Source organism: Mustela nigripes, chromosome 9 (genome assembly GCF_022355385.1).
Source record: "Mustela nigripes isolate SB6536 chromosome 9, MUSNIG.SB6536, whole genome shotgun sequence".
Lineage (NCBI taxonomy): Eukaryota > Metazoa > Chordata > Mammalia > Carnivora > Mustelidae > Mustela > Mustela nigripes.
In genome coordinates this window covers 4992916-5010129 of record NC_081565.1, presented here as the reverse complement: position 1 = coordinate 5010129, position 17214 = coordinate 4992916, and the positions used below count along the sequence as shown (strand labels likewise).

The 17214-nt window shown below is 60.7% G+C and overlaps 1 protein-coding gene across 1 annotated transcript in view; it reads left to right on the top strand.

Moving 5' to 3' along the window:
• Window positions 1–17214, top strand: part of LAMC3 (laminin subunit gamma 3) — a 55965-nt gene that overhangs the window by 14171 nt on the left and 24580 nt on the right. The window contains exons 3-9 of the mRNA XM_059410523.1: window positions 3441–3571; window positions 6348–6514; window positions 8482–8670; window positions 8757–8874; window positions 10541–10639; window positions 13316–13452; window positions 16006–16116. Of these exons, the coding sequence (XP_059266506.1) occupies window positions 3441–3571; window positions 6348–6514; window positions 8482–8670; window positions 8757–8874; window positions 10541–10639; window positions 13316–13452; window positions 16006–16116 (952 nt within the window). The remainder of the gene's footprint in view (window positions 1–3440; window positions 3572–6347; window positions 6515–8481; window positions 8671–8756; window positions 8875–10540; window positions 10640–13315; window positions 13453–16005; window positions 16117–17214) is intronic.

The window sequence follows — 17214 nt, the reverse complement described above, 5'->3', positions numbered from 1 at the left end:
TTCTCTGTGAACCGACAATGTTTTCCGCCCCATATGCCCCCAAGAGCTGTTATGAGGATAACATGGGAAACATGAAAAGAGCTTGAGTTTGGGAATCGTAGATTCCTGGTTCTTTGCTGTAAGGCGGTGCTTTCTAGAACATTCTGCAGTAAGAGATGTGGCCTCTAGCTGCACCGTCCAGGATGGTCACCACTAACCACGTGTCTACAGAGCACCAGAAATGAGACTAGCATGACCAAGGAAGTGAATTTTTTAAGTCTTATTTTAATGAGTTTTAATTTAAATTGCTTGGTGGGGACAGACAGTTATAAAGTGGTAGGCACGGTGCCTGGCATATAAGAGATGCTGAATCACTCTTCGAAGGGAAGAGCTCCTGTGGCTTACCCGTCTTGTCCTCATGGCCAAGAATAGCAGGCCTGTAACTGTGTCCGTTCACACGTTCCCCTGTCCAGCCCACTGGGGTCTGCTCGGGTTTATGGCCTTACCAGTATTGGTCCCTACACACATCCACGTTCCTGAGTGTCGGTGACATTTCCCCTACAGACGCGGTGCTCTGCTCGATGTTTCTGAGCCCTGGACAGCCCTCTAGTGCATTTCCCTGGGTCTCCAGTGCTGAGAAAGTCTGCCCCACTCTGAGCCCTCGACAGGCTCAGAGCATTGCTGGTCAGAGATAACCGGGCGCTAGGGATGGAATTCCCCAAGACTACCCTCAGGTTCAGTGATTATCTTGAAGGACTCACAGAGTAAGACAGCCGTGAAACTCTCAGAGACAAGAGGGGCCAGGTGTGGGGCTTCCCCTTGTCCGCTCCCAGTGGAGTCGTGGGGATGGCATTTATTTCTTTCAACAGTGATGTGACAGTATGCAGGGTATGTCCCCCCGGGAGGCTCCCCTGTACCTAGGAGCTGGTCACATAGACGGCTGATGGCCTGCACAGCCGACCCTAACCTTCAGCTCCAGCAGAGGGCAAACTGATCCTACGTGGCCCAAGGTACCCGCATCTACCAGTTGTTAGCATAGACTGTCTAGAACGGCCCAAGATGACAGGTGAACAAAGGCACTCATCTTTTTTTAAAATAAGATTTTTATTTATTTGGCAGAGAGAGAGACACACAGCGAGAGAGGGAACACAAGCAGGGGGAACAGGAGAGGGAGAAGCATGCTTCCCTCGGAGCAGGGAGCCCGAGGTAGAGCTTGATCCCAGGATACTTAGCGACTGAGCCCCCAGGCTCCCCGAACAAAGGCACTCTTACCAAACAGGGCATTCTTAGGGCTTAGAAGTGACCTCCCAGGAGTGGGGGCAAAGGTCAGACCCTGAGCCAAGGCTAACCCTTGGGTTAGGGTCACATTTGGGGCCCCATGTTGGGGTCACATTTCCAGGTGCCGGGGCTCTCTTTGTCTCATTAAAAATGTTCCCATATCATCACTGTGATTCTGTTTAAAATGACAATTTCTTCTCCATGGGGCTCCAAGCTCTGTAGATTACCGATTATTAGCCAAGGTCATCAGAAGACAAGCAGAGGGCCAGGCAGGGTTCTTCAGTCTGAGCCATCACTCCAGGGTAGAGGCTAAGGCTGAGACCCGCCCATGACCTGTCTCCTATGGGCTGGACATTTTCCCCGACAGAGAGACAACCTCTTCAGAAATGCTCCCCCAACCTGGCCCCCTGATCCCAGGCGGACCTCAAGGTCAGAGAAGGACGATGAAAGGCAAGCCCACCTTGCTCTTCTGTCCTCCCTCTGGGCGCATCTGGGACGGGTGCTTCCTCTGAGGACTTGGAGTTCTTCCGGGGGGCAGGTGATGGAGGAGTCCACATGCCTGCGGGGTCTTGGGTCCCTCTGTTCCCCATGAGGCTCCAAGAACCCTGGAGAGGTAAGCTTGCCAAGGCAGAATCGGGCCACCAGAACCCAGTGGCCACCTGAGCATCCCCCCGCGGGGTGCCGGCTGGAGCCGAGGCTCCCTGCCCCTGCCTCTAATGCCACATCCTGGACCCCCGGGGCTGGCCAAGATCCACCTGAGAGCCCGGTTGTGGTTTCAGCTGGCGCCATTACAGACCGCACAGGCCCATTGTACCTCGGAGCTCGGTTTGCCCTAAAATGACCTTTACAGCATCAGGGAGAGCCCCATAACGATTTGGGCTGAGGGGACAAATTCCCCTTCTCTCTCCCAGCCTGTGACCCCGTGCACGCTGGGCTCCCCTGCCCCAGACGCTAGCTCTCTGCTCGGGGACTTGATGGACCTGATGGCCTCAGCAGGGCCTGGGCATTGGCTAGAAATGCAGAACCTCGGGCCCTGCCCCTGACCTCAGCTTCAGAGGCTGTTTTAACCAGATCCCTGCAGGCACACTGACATTTGCGAGGCGATTTTCAGAGTGACAGGACTTAGAGACTCTGCTCAGTGCAGAGGTTCCCACTGAAGGTTTTCTGGTGCCGGACCCTCCCTCCCCAACAGAAACCTCCTCGGGCAGAGGTCCCGGGTCCCAGGAAGCAGGTCGGTGAGCTGCCGAGCTCCGAAGGAGCAGCTGAGACCCCGCTTGCCTTGTCACGCTGGGGCCTGAAGACAGACTTTGCCAGAAGTTCGTTTCTGCCCTGATGGGCCTGATTGCTAAACCAGGAGCTCCTGGGCTGAATTAAAATGCTGATTTAAATTCAGCTGGAGCCGCCTCTGTGTACCTCTGATTATAACAGCAGGCGGATGAAAATGTCAGCCTTCACGTGGGCTCTCCCCTACCTCCCCGCCAGGATCTTCCAGGGGGAAGGTGTCATTCAGCGATCAGCAAGTATTTACTGAGCACCTGCTATGTGCCGGGCAGAACCTGGGGGCTGGGGAAGCCGTGAGAACATGGGGCCCCAAATCCCCACTCTTGTAGGGACAGATGTCCCCTGGGGCAGGTGCCTGGCTGTGGGAGCCTGAGCATATGAGAAGCCTAGAAACTAGGACCCGCCCCGCAGGAGGCCCGGCTGCGTGGAGAAGGGCACATGTTCTCCTCCTGCTCACATCGAGGATGGGAGTAGTTAAGGGCACGACACGTGATGGGATGGGTGGCTTCAGCCCTGCCCCCAGCACCTCGCCCCCTTCCTGAGCACGTCCCTACCCCACGCCCCACTGCTGACACGGGCCATCCTTCTCCAAACACCCCTGTGGGGTTGGCACGACTCCTTGTCCCATATTACGGATGGTGGAGGGGAGCCTTTGAGACATGGAGGAAGTCCCCAGAGGTGCACAGCCCGTAGGTGGCCCGGCCCCCACCTGTGCTCCCAGATCATAGGCCCCTTATTTTTGCCCCATTCTTGGGATCTGCCTAAGCTTGGCTTGTCCCTGGGGCCCAGGAGATGCCCAGGGCAGTGGGCCAGACCTCCAGGCAGAACAGGGTGAGAGCGAGTACTCAGGAGCCTGCTGATGCCTTCCCCCCCACCTCACCTCCCACCGCTTCCCCCCCCAGGAGTGGGTCACCAGCACTGAGCTCCTCATCTCCCTGGACCGGCTCAACACGTTTGGGGACGACATCTTCAAGGATCCCAAGGTGCTGCAGTCCTACTACTATGCCGTGTCCGACTTCTCCGTGGGCGGCAGGTAGGTGGCGCGCAGGACCGTGCGGCCCGGGACCCCAGACCCCCGGTGGGGGGCAGAAGGAAGGCAGCCGCCCCGTGGGGGTCACCCAGTGGCTGCCGTGGGGGGTGAAGAAGCCACTTGAGATGTGTCGGGGAGAAAGGAGGGGCAGGGTCCTGGTCCCCTGGGCCGGACGCTCGGGGTCTTCATGGCCCGGCCACACTCTGGCTCTGGCATTTCCTGCATCGGCCGTGTTTCCACCACCTGGCGTGACACGGAGACCGTCGCACCCGCCGAACCCTCGGCCTGGAGGTCCTCGCCCTTCCCCGTGCTCCTTCCTCCGTCCCTCCTTCCTTCTTTTCCTTTCCAAGCCAAGCCGGTTTGGGGTGACCACACGCCGCTGCAGGTCTGGAAGCTTCCAGAGCTTCCCCTCTCCGGCCAGCCCTCCTGAGGTCCCAGACCGCGAAGCCCGTCCACCCTGCTCCTGCCCGAGTCTCCTTCTAATCTTGGGTGTGATCGGGCTTCCCGGGGACCCAGACGTTTTAAATAAGACTTGGAGGTGCCTCTGTGCAGACGAATGGTCCAGGCCACCCCAAAGCCCCACAGCCAACTCCTTGGAAGGGGCCCCGAGGGAGCGGGGGTCGTGTTTCCTCTCTCCTGTGGGAACTGCCAGTTCCTGCCTTCTGGACCCCCGGTGCTGGCTCCCCTGTGGCTGTGGGTCCCGGGCACACACGGCGGGCACACACAGTGGGCACACACGGCGGGCTGTGGAACCAGGGCGGGCACACACGGGATCTTTAGCAGGAGCGCTCGGGGGCTTCCATCTTGGAAAGTAAAGAGGAAGACAGGCGTTCCCGCCCCAACCCCAAGGGGGTGGTGGACAGTAATCACTCTCCAGCGAACATGTCCGCGCACCCCAGAATAACACGGATGGGGCCGGGGGTCGGGGGGGGCGGTGTACCGGCCGTCAGGGAGACTGCTCTGCAGACGGCGGCCCAGCCCGGGTGAGAAGAGGCCAGCATCCTGGGCAGAAGGGCCGGTGTGTGAGCCTCTTCCAAAGACAAGGCCGGAAGATGGTCAGGACCGTGGACCAAGTTCATTCAGGACCCACAGCAGTGGGGAGCCATGGAAGGATTTGGCCAGGGTAGTGACAGGGTTTGGAAAGGCCCCAACCCCCTGACATGGCATGGGCAAGGGTAAGAGGAGTGAAAAGCCAGAGAGCGTTAGGAAGCGGCCGCGGGAGGGGGTGGGAGGCTCGGAGAGGCTCGTGGGCCACAGGCTGTCTAGGACGGGAGGTCCTCTCGCTTGTGGGCTGATTTTGGAATTCAGGGACATTTGGGTGGCCTTCAGAGGGGTGGAAAGGTCCAGGAAGGGAAGGCGGGGCCCAGCTGCCTGCACTCGCCGGGTCTGCCCCCTCCAGGCTGGGCTGGGGCTGGAGGGGAGGGGAGGTGCGGGTGTCCATGAGGGCCCCTCCACACCTCCTCCCCCGCCCCTCCCACGCTTGGTTCGGGTCAAACCACCCAGGAGGAGGCGCTCTCCACGGTTGGCGGGTGGTGGCGAGCTCCAGCGCCTGCTGTCAGGGGGCTGCTGGCCAGAGGACATCTGGGCTCCAGCTGTCCGAGCCAGACCACCCTCGGGCCTGCCGCTGGCTGGGGGGCAGGTGGGCCGGCACCCGGAGTCCCACAGTGGCCTGGAAGAATTTCATTCTTTCCCTTGGGGTTAGAGGGCTTCATGGGGGAGGCGGGGTGTTTGCAGACCTTGCCGGGGACATGGGTGGTCCCTTGTCCCAAGGCCAGGGGTCACTATCTCCCAAGACTGCCCACTGTCTGCCTCATCCCCGCCAGGAATGCTGGGGTGTTCCCTGCCTATCCGGGGCTCCCACGGAGAAAACAATGGCCTGTGCCTTTACTAAACCCGGTGTCCCCTAAGTAGAGGAGACAGTGGGGGTGCCGGCAGTGGTCAGCAATTTCTTAAAGTCTGCCAAGGGCAGAGCACGGAATGCAGCCTACAGAAGCCTGAGACTAGTGTCCAGGAGTATGGGGTCTGCACAGAGCAGAACAGGGTGCGGAGTCTAGCTCTGCCACTCAGCACCTGTCACTTCAGCCTGAACCTCCGTTTCCTCATCTGTGAAATGGGGGTGGGTGTGGTTCTTCCTGCCACAGCAGGAAGGTCTGAGCTCTGCTGGGCGGGGGGCAGAGGGGAAACCTGGAATTCAGACCTCGTGGTGGCCCCACGGGCTCACTTGTGTCTGCCCAGTTCTGCCGGTCTCCTGTCACCACGGGAAGGTGGATGCGGTGGGAAACGGTCCCCAGGGGCTGTCCCAGAGGCACAGATTCACCGGGGACTTGAGTCGGGGGCTGTCCTCCGTAAGGAACAACCTCTTTCTCGCCCCTTCAGACATGAAGGAGGAGTGCGGGCCAGCTGCCCCCTTCCTTCACCCCTGCCTCCACCTGGGACACTGGGATGACCTCTTTCTGGGTCTTTCTGGGCTAGGACTCCTTCAGCAGCAGCCTCGCAAACTTTGCCATTCCTAACAGCTGGCCCAGGGCAGCCTGCATGGGCCTCAGTTCTTCCGTCTGTGAAATGGGTCTATTAGCGGGCTAACGAAGATGTGGTGCGTTTGTCCACGGACAGAGCTCAGAATAGCACAGCGCAGCCTGCTCTCCGTTCCCGTGGACCCAGGCGCATCATAGGGCTTCCCTGTAGCTCACTGAGTGGTCCAGTTGGGCTGCCTGGCAGTGAGCCCCTCCCCTGACGGTGCCTTCCCCAGTCTCTGGACCCGATCTCTGTGTCCCCCCAGGTGCAAGTGCAACGGGCACGCCAGCGAGTGTGGTCCCGATGCGGCGGGCCGGCTGGCCTGCCGGTGCCAGCACAACACCACGGGCACCGACTGCGAGCGCTGCCTGCCCTTCTTCCAGGACCGCCCGTGGGCCCGCGGCACGGCGGAGGCCGCCAACGAGTGTGTGCGTGAGTGTCCCAGGGCTCTGGGCCCCAGGGGCCGAGTCCCTGAGACCTGGCAGTGGGGGCTGCTCCTGCCGCGCCCCCCCCACCCCGTTGCTGCAGGGCCGAGGAGAGGCAAGGGGAGAGCAGGAAGGGGCGTGTGTTCCTCCGCCTTGCCCCTACGAAGCGCCCCCCAGACCAAGTCCCACGCTGTCAAGGAGGCATGTGGGAAGCCCCCCCACTGTTCTTTGTTGAGTCCCTGCGCACTGTTCTTTGTTTCAATGGTTCCAACCGCAGCTGCTAATCAAAGCCAGAACAGAAGGCCCCAGGTCCTGGGGGACTCTGACCTGCCCACCCAGCCTCTCCCACGGCCCCCCAGGCAGCCTTTGAAGACGAGGTCCCCATGTGATGTGGCTTTGACCACCAAACCTCAGAGACCGGCTGGAGACGATGGTGCCAGCGTACCTTCCCCGGGGACGTGGGGCTGCACACAGCGGGTGTGGGACCGTCCATCACCACCCGTCCCAGCCCCCACCCCAGCTTCCCCCAGGCTCCAAGCCCTGCCCTGTCCCCCAGAGAGTCACCCGAACTTCTTTGGGCTCCCCATGTGTAGCTGACCGTTGCTGGGCGCCGGGTCGCAGCTGGTGGCAGGAGGGGTGTGTTCACCAGCGGCTGTCCTGACAGCTTGGCCTCTGGGCCCACCCTGTGAATGGGCCCAGGCTTCTGGCCTCCAGAGCAGGGGCCAGGAGGGCACAGCCTCTTCTGTGAACAGAGTAGCCCTGTCTGCAGGGGCTTCCCACGGCCACCATGGCCCTCTTGGGGTTCTGTTGCCTTCTCTGCTCTGCCTCCCCCAGGAAGTCCTCCCTGGGGCCAAAGAGGCGGGCCGGCTGGCTCACCCATTCTGAGCCTGAGGCTGTCTCCACGGTGGGGACACAAAAGGCCAGACCATTTCTCCTGCTGTGTTCTCACCCAGTGGCCCCATCTCTGTCCTCTCCACCAGCAGCCCGGAAGCTGTGCCTGACCCCTCGCCCCCCTCCCCACAACCCCAAACTCAGCGTCATCCACTCCTCTCGGGCTGCCTGTCCTTCTACGCAGTCTGTGCCTCGGTCCCAGCCCCGTCGCCCCTCCTCCAGGCCTGAAGCGCCCCAGCCCTGCTCACCAGCCCCCAGCCCCCAGCCCAGCTGCGCCCGCAGCCCGAGGCCCTTGCTGAAGTGCCAGCCCAGTGACACCCAGCCCCTGGGTGACCCTCCCAGAGCCTGCCTTGCTCCGAGGTGAAGTCCGCTGACCGTGGCTGCCCGGCCTCCCTGGATCAGGCTCTGCTGACCTCTTGACCCCATAGCGGCCCCCGCACCCCCCTACCCTGTCCCATCAGGCTGCTCGAGAGGTGACCTTCCAGCCACCACCCCACCCCACCCGCTCCCTGCAGCGCTGGGCGGATCTTCTGCCCCTCACTCCTGCCTGGGACCGCCCCCGCCCTGAGGACGCTGTCCCTCCCTCCTTCAGATCCCAGGGCCCCCGCAGCTCTGCCCACCTGTGGGGTGTTCGCTCGCCCGCCCCCGGCCCACCCGCGGGCGGCCTGAGCCATCGCCAACCCGCCCTCCTTTCTTAATGAATTAATGAGTGAAGGAGGCGTGGCCTGTGTTTCCACGAATCTGAATGACCTCGTGGTCCCTAGGAGCCAGGGCCCACGAGAGAGCTCGGCGTGAGCCACACTGCTGCTCCGAAGGTGGCCCGCCGTGGTCCGTGCGTGCGGACGGTGCGTCCGGCTTGCCTGGGAGGGCCCTGGGTCGTGGTGCGCCCCCTTCGCTCTTGAGAGTCCTGTTGGGGAAGACGGGTCGGGTCGGCTGTTCTCTGTGTCCTTGGTCAGGCTGGGCCTGCCCTTCACCCGGGCCCCCCTGGAGCTGCCGGCTCCTCATCACCAGGACGCCGATTGGCCCAGACCGCCCTCCCCCGACTTGCCCCTCACGTGCCGCCCCCCACCCCCCTGCCCGCAGCCTGTAACTGCAGCGGCCACTCGGACGAGTGTGCGTTCGACCGGGAGCTCTTCCGCAGCACGGGCCACGGCGGGCGCTGCCTCCGCTGCCGGGACCACACAGCCGGGCCACACTGCGAGCGCTGCCAGGAGAACTTCTACCGCTGGAGCCCCCAGACGCCGTGCCAGCCCTGCGACTGCCACCCGGCAGGTAGCCGCCCCCGCCGCCTGGCCCCCGCCCCACCCCTGCCCCGATCGCCCCCCCTCCCCCGCTGCCCTGTGCCCTTCCGCCCCCAGGCTCCTTGCACCTCCAGTGTGATGCCTCGGGCACCTGCGTCTGCAAGCCCACGGTGACGGGCTGGAAGTGTGACCGCTGCCGGCCCGGCTTCCACTCGCTCAGTGAGGGAGGCTGCAGGTGAGGCGGCCAGGGCCGCGGGGGCGGACGGCTGTGTGGGGCGCCGGTGGTGGACTGGGAATGGAAGCCCGGAGGCGGGAGGAAGGGGTAGTGGCTGTCCTTCCCGCCTTCTTCCTCCTTCCGTCCGTCCTTCCGTCTTATTATTCTGGAGCCTTCTCAAGGGGTCTAGAGATACCTTGTTCCGGAGAGCGTGAGACAGGGCGTGAGTCCCGTGGAAGCCCGGCTGGCCTCAGCGGTCAAGGGCAGGCTTCGCAGGAGAGGCACCGAGTTCTAGTGGGAGGGCTGCCGAGAGACGGCAGAGGGCCCGGTGCTCCAGGCGGAGGAAGAGCGCATGCAGATGCTCAGAGGCAAGTGGGAGGCGAAGGTCAGTGTGGAAGAGCAGGGGGTGCCGGGCAGAAGGGTGCACGGGAGAGGAGGTCCGGTGGGGCCCCGAGGCCTCAGGAGGAGCTTTGGACGGGCGTGAGGCAGCAGTGGGATGAGGTTGGAGGCCGGGGTAGAGGCTGCAGCAGGAACGGCTGGGAGACGTGGCAGCTCGCACGAGCGTTTGACCACGGAGGGGCAGAGAACAGGACAGATTCCAGAGCCCCTTGGAAGGCAGAGCTGTCAGGAGGTGGTCACCAGGGAGCAGAAGAGGAAGCAGGGGTGACGGCGGAGCCTCCAGGTCCCTGGGCGGAGGGAGCACGGGGCAGGGAGGGGCTGAGTCTGCAGTGCCGGTGGGGCATCCAAGGGGAGAGAGACGGGCAGGGGGGCTCCTGCGGCCCAGACCTCAGAAGAAGGCTTTAACACGCTCATCTAACTCGATCACCTGATTGAGAAACTTGCGTGACCGACAACATGAGGCTCTCAGAAACTCCGAAACACTTTTAAGTGAACTTGGCTTTGGCTGCAACAGGCTCTTTGTGTATTTGAGACGCAGTGGAAATGCATCCGGGTCGGATGGGGGGTCCTGGATGCCCCACGGAATACTCAGTGGGTCTAGGCACAGCTCTGGGCATGAGGCCGGAACTCACATGCATCCCTGGGGTTTCTCTGGCCTCTGGGCCTTTGTATATGCTCCTACCCCAGATACCCTTCCCCCTGCGGCGCCCTGCCTCTCCCGGCCCGTGTCTGGCAAACCCTTCCACTTTCCACAGTTCTCGGCCCAGGCACCCCTCCCCAAGGGCGTCTTCCCTCTGCCTGTTCTCTGATCCTTCACTGCAACCTCCTTGGTGCACGTACAGCCTCTCATATTTCCTCTCAGAGCTTAACCGAATCACAGGAGCTACCTGTTTGCTTGTCCCTATTCCGTTGACCGTAGCCTCTGTGAGAGCAGGAACCACGTCTTGTCAGATGACGGAAGGGCGGGTGGACAGAAAGGTGCCTGCGTGGGTGGTCGGGTCTCTCAGTGGAAGGCTAGGAGGACGGACACGAGTGGGTGGTTGCAAGAATGTACAGGTGGGTGAGTGGGTTGGTCGGCGGGCGGCTCAGTCTGCAGGTGAGTGGGCGGGCCGCTTCCTTGGCAAGGTGGGAATGGCAAAAGCCGGGCGGCAGGCTCTCAGGTCAGCCTGCCTCTTGGTCCTCTAGGGAAGCGGGAAGGATGGAGAAGTTCCCTCCCACGAGGATGGGCCATCCTCCCTCTGGGCTTGCGCGTCTGATACTTCCCTGCTGTCCTGTCTCTCCTTGGCAGACCGTGTGCCTGCAGTGAAGCCGGCAGCCTGGGCACCTGTGACCCCCACAGCGGACGCTGCCCCTGCAAGGAGAATGTGGAAGGCCACCTGTGCGACAGGTGGGCGAGCCGCCCCGCCCCTCAGCTTGCTGGGAGTGACTTCAGGGCTGGTGGTGGAGGAGCGGGGGCAGGGTCCGTACAGACCTGGGTGACTTCACCACCTGGCGCCCCTCCTGGGGCACCGTGGGGTCTGCCGTCCTGGAGGTGATCTGAAGGTTTTGACCCTGTTTATACTCTTTTATAAAGGCTTACTCGTTAGAGAGAGAGAGAGTGAGCGCATGGGCGGGAGGGGCAGAGGGAGAGGAAGAGAGAGTCTGACGCAGACTCCATGCTTAGCACGGAGCCGGACCTGGGTCTCGATCTCATGGCGCTGACATCAGGACCTGAGCGGAAACCAAGAGTCGGGCGCGTGACCGGCTGAGCCACCGGGGCGCCCTGCACCGTTTGTGCGCGGACCCTCCCCACTGATGGTTACGAGCTGTGACAGCCATTTTCCTTTTATATCTGAAAACGAAAGAACCAGAAAGGATAGGAGATATTCCCTACTCCGGGGATGGCAGATCCCTGATACTCCAGCCGTGCCCTCCCGGCTCCCACCCCGGGGCGGACGTCACCGGTGGAGCACACTAGTCTTTCCTGCGAGCCCTACTGTAACCTCAGAACCCTCCTGGCCCTGCTCCCGGGGCCTCCCGCCCGCGGAGCTGCGATTCCTGCCTTGTTGCCACCTTTGTCATCCTCAAAGGTACAGACGGAGCGTCTGAAGTGCACGAGGCAGGATTACTTCCCCAAATCACATGGTCCTTCAGCTGCTTCTTCTGTGTGTTCAGAGGGCCTCCTAGCTCCAAGCCGTGGGGGGCTGGCGGACAAATGTGGGTTTACCTCCGCGGGCGCACACCGTCTCCTCTTCCTGGCCTTGGCTCTGATCTCTGAAGCAGCCAGCGCAGGGTCTGTCTGGGGCGCTTTGATTCTCTGGCCACAGACCTGTGTGGGAAGCCCCCGACACAGCACTATACTGTGGACTCTACCCTCATCGGAGCGCGCCCGGCCTCTGCCGATTCAGAAGAAGCCAGTCCCAAAGCTGTGGCTGGCCCTGGCCTTGACTCACCTAGGTCAGCCCCAGGCTACCCCCTCATCTCGTCCACGTGTGACCTGCAGGCCCTGGAGTCAGGGCTCAGCTCCCTGTGGGATTTCCTTCGCTGAGATCCCCAGGGGAGGAAACAGAGGAGTCGGGGAACCGGACCCCTTCTCCCACAGTTCTGCCCCCACCCCACCTTGCGCCTAGGGGGGGTCCTCCCTCTGGGCCTCACTTTGCCCATCTGTGAAATGGGGAGGCTTGATGAGATGTGTTCCTCAGATCTGGCTGGGCCTCGGGGGTCATCGACAGCTTCGGACGAGTCCCATTCCTCCGCCCTGGCGGGCTCTCGTGGGGCCCCAGGCAGAGACCCAGAATCTGTGATTGTGTCTCCAGGGCTCCTCGGAGAAAAACAGCCATTCTGGGGCTGGGGCAGGGACCATGCCGGATGCGCCCGGGGTGTCTGGTCATCACAGAGAGCAAGGAAGTGCTTCATTACAAGCAAAACCAGATGAAAACAAACAGAAAAAACTCTAAACCAAGATGGGGATCTTGGGTCAAAAGGACGTAAGCCTGACCTGGAGGAGCTCCCTAAAGCTGGAACCAGTCTGAATAACAAAATAAATAATGACGGTATTGGATTATGACCCAAAGAGTCAAACAGATACCTCCAGGTCCACACTGCTACAAACAGATGGGGCGGGGGGGGGGGGTAGCTAACACCACGACGAAAGGACAAAGCTTCCCAGCAAAAGGATACCAAGTAATAAATGTAGAAGGAAGTGGGGGAAATAGGAAATCAGTTATAATTTCACAGTCACCGTCTCGGTGGGCAAGAGCCGCCTGATTGAGTGGGCAGAATTTTCAGGAGAAACAGGATATTTGCATAACCCCAGGTATCTCCCCTGCAAAATATTTCATAATGACGGTGGTGGCCCCAAAGTGTATCCACAAGCCTTTAATACCCCCCGGCCTCCAGGGGATGGGGCGTAACTCCTGCCGCTGCCGGCTGCCCTTAGTGACGTCCTTCTGAACGCGGCACTTTCCGTGGTGCCGGAGTGCTCCGGGAGGCCACAGCCCTGGCCGGGCTGTGGAGGTTAATGTTCCTGGTGAAGGCGCAGGGGCGGCATTGACCCCAGTGTGATGTGACAAGAAGGGCGCTTCGCCTCTATTTCTTCCCCAAATCCACGCCCCAGTGTACTCATGAGACTGCATCAGAGAAACCCGAACTGGGGGCATTCTACAAAACATCTGACCACCGCCCTTCAAAACCGGCAAGGTCGTGAGCGACAAGATTGCTGCGTGGACCAGAGGAGGCGGCATGGTCCTGGATCAGGTCCCGGCCAGAAAAACCAGGATTGGTGGGGAAAGGGCAGAGTTCTTACTTAATCAAGTCTGGAGTTGAGTAAATAACAGGAACTAACAAGAAGCCCTGGCCCAGTTAAGGGCACCCTCGCAAAGTCATTGACATCTGGGAAAGCTGGCCAGGAGGCCATGGGAGCTCTCTGCGTGATCTTTGCAACTCTTGGAAATCTCAAAACTTGACACATATTTTTTGAAGTTTCCCCAGTGATGCTGGCTCACCTTGACCTAGTTGAGATCCCCTGAACCTCCCTGACTCACCACCACCGCCCCCCCAACTCGGGGGCATGCGCTCCTTCCAGGTGCCGCCCCGGGACCTTCAGCCTGCAGCCCCACAACCCTGCCGGCTGCACCAGCTGCTTCTGCTTCGGCCACTCCAAGGTGTGTGCAGCCGCTGCCCAGTTTCGGGAGCACCACATCCTCTCCGACCTCCGCCAGGGTAGGAAGCGCCTCCCTTCCCCCCACAGCCACCTCCCTGGGGTCTGCCTGCTCCACGCCCAGGTGGAGCTGTTGGGCTCTGGGCCATGCTGTGGGGGGCTAGGGGCAGGGCTGGGGCGGGAGTGGGAAAGAGAGGGCAGGCTCAGGCTGCACGGGAGGCGTCTCTGGGGTCACACAAACAGGCCTTACAAGATGTGCCCTCTGCACCCTTCAGCGCTCCGCGGTATCTACCTGCACCCCTCGGCTCCCTCCTGAGCCTCCAGCAGGGTTGGGAGCTGGGTAGGTGGCAGCCTTTAGACCCTGTGGGGGAGTTCCTAATCCGTCATGTCAAGAATCCCTTGACGTATTCCCCCGTGCCCCCAGGCTGGGGATTCACACTCAGTCCCCAGACTCCATTCACTGAGCCCTGGCTGTGTGCCAGGCACTGTGCTGAGCTCTTTACATCATGGAACCCACAGACCTAGGAAGGTAGGTACTGTTATTCCCATTTTACCGGAGAGACAGCTGAGGCCCAGAAAAGGCAGGTCACAGAATTCAGTGGTTGCTACTCAGGTTTGTCAGCTCCTCTGAGTTTCGCTCTCCGCTGCCTTGCCAGCCTTCTGTCTGGGACAGGGTCCGGGGGTACCGTGGTGCCCTGGGTCCCCAACGGCAGGTGTGTGCTTGTGCGTCTTTGGAGTTAGAGGGCGATGGAGCTCGGCATTTAATCAGAGCCTATGGGGACCCCTGCCCTGCCCTACAGAGGCCCCCCCGCTCCTGAATTTCCACCAGGCAGGAGGCCCTGTCAGCCCTGGGCGCCCCAGACGCGGAGGCAGTGCGCCCTCTGCTGGACACTGCACAGAAAGCAGGGTGGAGATGGGGTCCCGCCTTGCGGTCCCCCGACAGGGGTCTAGGATGTTAGCGTCAGACAGGACTCATTTTATAGATCCTAAGAACAAAACCATTTTCTGCTCTCAGGTTGAGCCAGGCGCTGGGTTTGGCACGTCGGTTTCAGTATCTCCCGTACCTCACTGTGATCCCGAGGCCGCAGTCTCAAACTGTCCTCGCTCCCCCATCCCTTCATGCTCTTGAAAATGACCGAGGACCTCCCAGCAGTGTCCTTTACGTGGTAGTTAGCGTGGGTGTTTTCTGTACTAGAAATGACAACAGTAATTTTAAAATAGTCATTTTTTTAAAGATTTTATTTATTTATTTGACAGAACATAAGCAGGCAGAGAGGCAGGCAGAGAGAGAGGAGGAAGCAGGCTCCCTGCTGAGCAGAGAGCCCGATGCGGGGCTTGATCCCAGGACCCTGGGATCATGACCTGAGCCAAAGGCAGAGGCTTTAACCCACTGAGCCACTCAGGCGCCCCGTAAAATAGTCATATATTAATTTACTTAAAAATGACTGGAATAAAAAGTGTGTAACCGAATGATATGAGCCTGTGAAACAGAGAGCTTTTTCAAAAAGACAAAAACGGGAGTGCACTCATCAACTCTCGCACGTTTCCTTACGGCTGGATTAGTAGAGCTCAGTCTGCTGCGATAGCACATGACTTGGAGTTTCTGAAAAATTCCACCATGTGTCAGACACAGCATGAAAGATGCAGATTTCATCTTAGTGTTACTAGAAGGTAGCTCAAGCTCGCGGGTCCCCTGAAAGAGTCTCGGGCATCTCCTGGGGTCTTCAGACCAACTTTGAGAACGGTCGCCAGGGCCAGACGTACTCCACTGTCCCCGTTTTGCAGATAAGGAACCGGCTTCAGAGAGGTGACGTACCTCACCCAGGGCCACACAGCCAGTGAGAGGCAGAACCTAGTCTAGCACCGGGCAGCTGCAGACCTCCTGTTTTTGACTCCTTTGCCTTCATCCAGCCCTCCGGTGCCCTGGGGGTCGGGCCTCCACCCCCCTTCCCAGCGGCTCCCTTTAGGTCATTTGATCTGTGCCAGACTCTGCTTGGTGTTTTGCCATCGCCAAGGGAGGGTGGACAGGACGGGGGATGGGAAGGTCTGGGTTCTCATCCTGGCTGAACCACTTCCTAACCAGGTGGTCTCCCTCAGCGCAGTGGGGGCTAACGACACACGCTTCTCAAAGGACAGGCAGGGTGAGGTCCAGGGTGAGCAAGTTCTCTGAAGACCTGAAGATGAGGTCAAGTCCAGTACTGTTAGAGACCATCCCAATGGCTCAGTGCCCCGTGCTGGGGTCTCCAGACTGTGTCCTCCTATTGTATTCAGGACCCCCTGAAGGGGCCAGGCAGGCTCAGAGGTCTCCCCTTGCCCAAAACAGAACTGGGACCCTCAGCTTTCTCACTTTTTGGGGGTCTCCCTCCCTCCCGGAGACCCCCATCCTGACTCTGGGGCGAGGGTATGAGCTGGCTGGCTGCTAGCACCAGCCGGCTCTCACCACCCTCCCAACCCCCACTGTCTCTAGAACAGTCTCTACCCCCAGGTCCGTTGTTTCAGGCTGGCTCAGGCCTCTGGGAGCCATCCGTGGGCCCCCCGGGAAGGGTGGTGTGAGGAGGGAGGGGAGGGAGGCCGCCCCCCAGAGCCCCACGCGTGCATGTGCGTTTGCCATCCAGGAGCCGAGGGCTGGCGGAAGGGAAGTGTGGGGGGCCCGGAGCATCCCACACGAGGGAGCCCGAGGGGGCTCCTCCTGAATCCAGAAGACGAGGAAGAACTTACGCTACCAGGTACGTGTCAACCCCCCCCCCCCCCGCCCCGCTTTCTGATCAAGGCCTTGCCACCAGGCCCCAGAAATCCCTGTACAGTTCCCATCAGCCTCTCACCCCTCCAGGCCCTGGTACCCTCCGCACAGGGTCCTGGGATTCTCGCAGAAGCAAGAAGTTCTAGATTATTCTGAACCATCCCCAACTTTGGACTCCTGGGAGCTCTACCAGACCTGGAACCAGGATCCGGGAGTCCATTCTTAGCTCACATGGTGCCCCGATGTCTGGCTTGCTCTGTGGACACGGCACCTGGGAAGAAGCGAAAGTCACAGGACCCCAGTCCAGGGACAGGTGCTCCAAGCTCAGAGGCCGAAGAGCACAAAACACACCGTACTCCATGGCTGCTTTGTTGACAGGCTTAAGAAAAAGTAGTTTTTTGCTTAAGAGGTATTTGCTGGGTCCTGCGTTGGGCGCTGGGCACAGTGCAGTGGGCAAGGCAGGTGGACGGACTCAACCAGTTTTATTTCACGTCTTGATGCGTACCCCAATCTCCCAAGCTGCTCTGCCTCCGGCTGGTTGCTGAGTGCGGGGTGGGGTGTGGAGGGAGACAGGCAGGGAGGGGCGCTTTCCTGCCACATGGGGGTTTTCAGCTGAAGAAGTTGAAAGATACAGAAAAATAGCCCAAGTTCGAAGGCTATGATAGGGCCCCTGGTCCTCCGTGTTTCTTAGGATTCCACCACCTTCTCTGTGCTCGAAGCGTGTTCTGATGCCCGTGGGAAGCGTGGCCTCGGGGCGGTCAGCTCTCCTTCTTGGCCACACATGCAGCAGGCTTACCTCGTACGTGCTCTGAGCCTCACTAAGCTCCCCCAGTGTGGGGCCAGCAGAATGTGCTGGTGGGGTATTGAGCACACATGGGGAAGGGGACAGCAGGATGCCACCACTGTGCACGAGGCCCGTGTCTGCTCTGCCCCCAGACACTCCATTGTCCCATCAGACTTCACTTATAAAACCCAAGCTCAAGACAGTGACAGCAGAGCTTAAGCCAGGCATGGGGCCCTGTGTTACTACAGGGACACGGGGACGTGAAGCTGGCCTGCGGGGGGGGGGGGGGGGGGGGGGGGG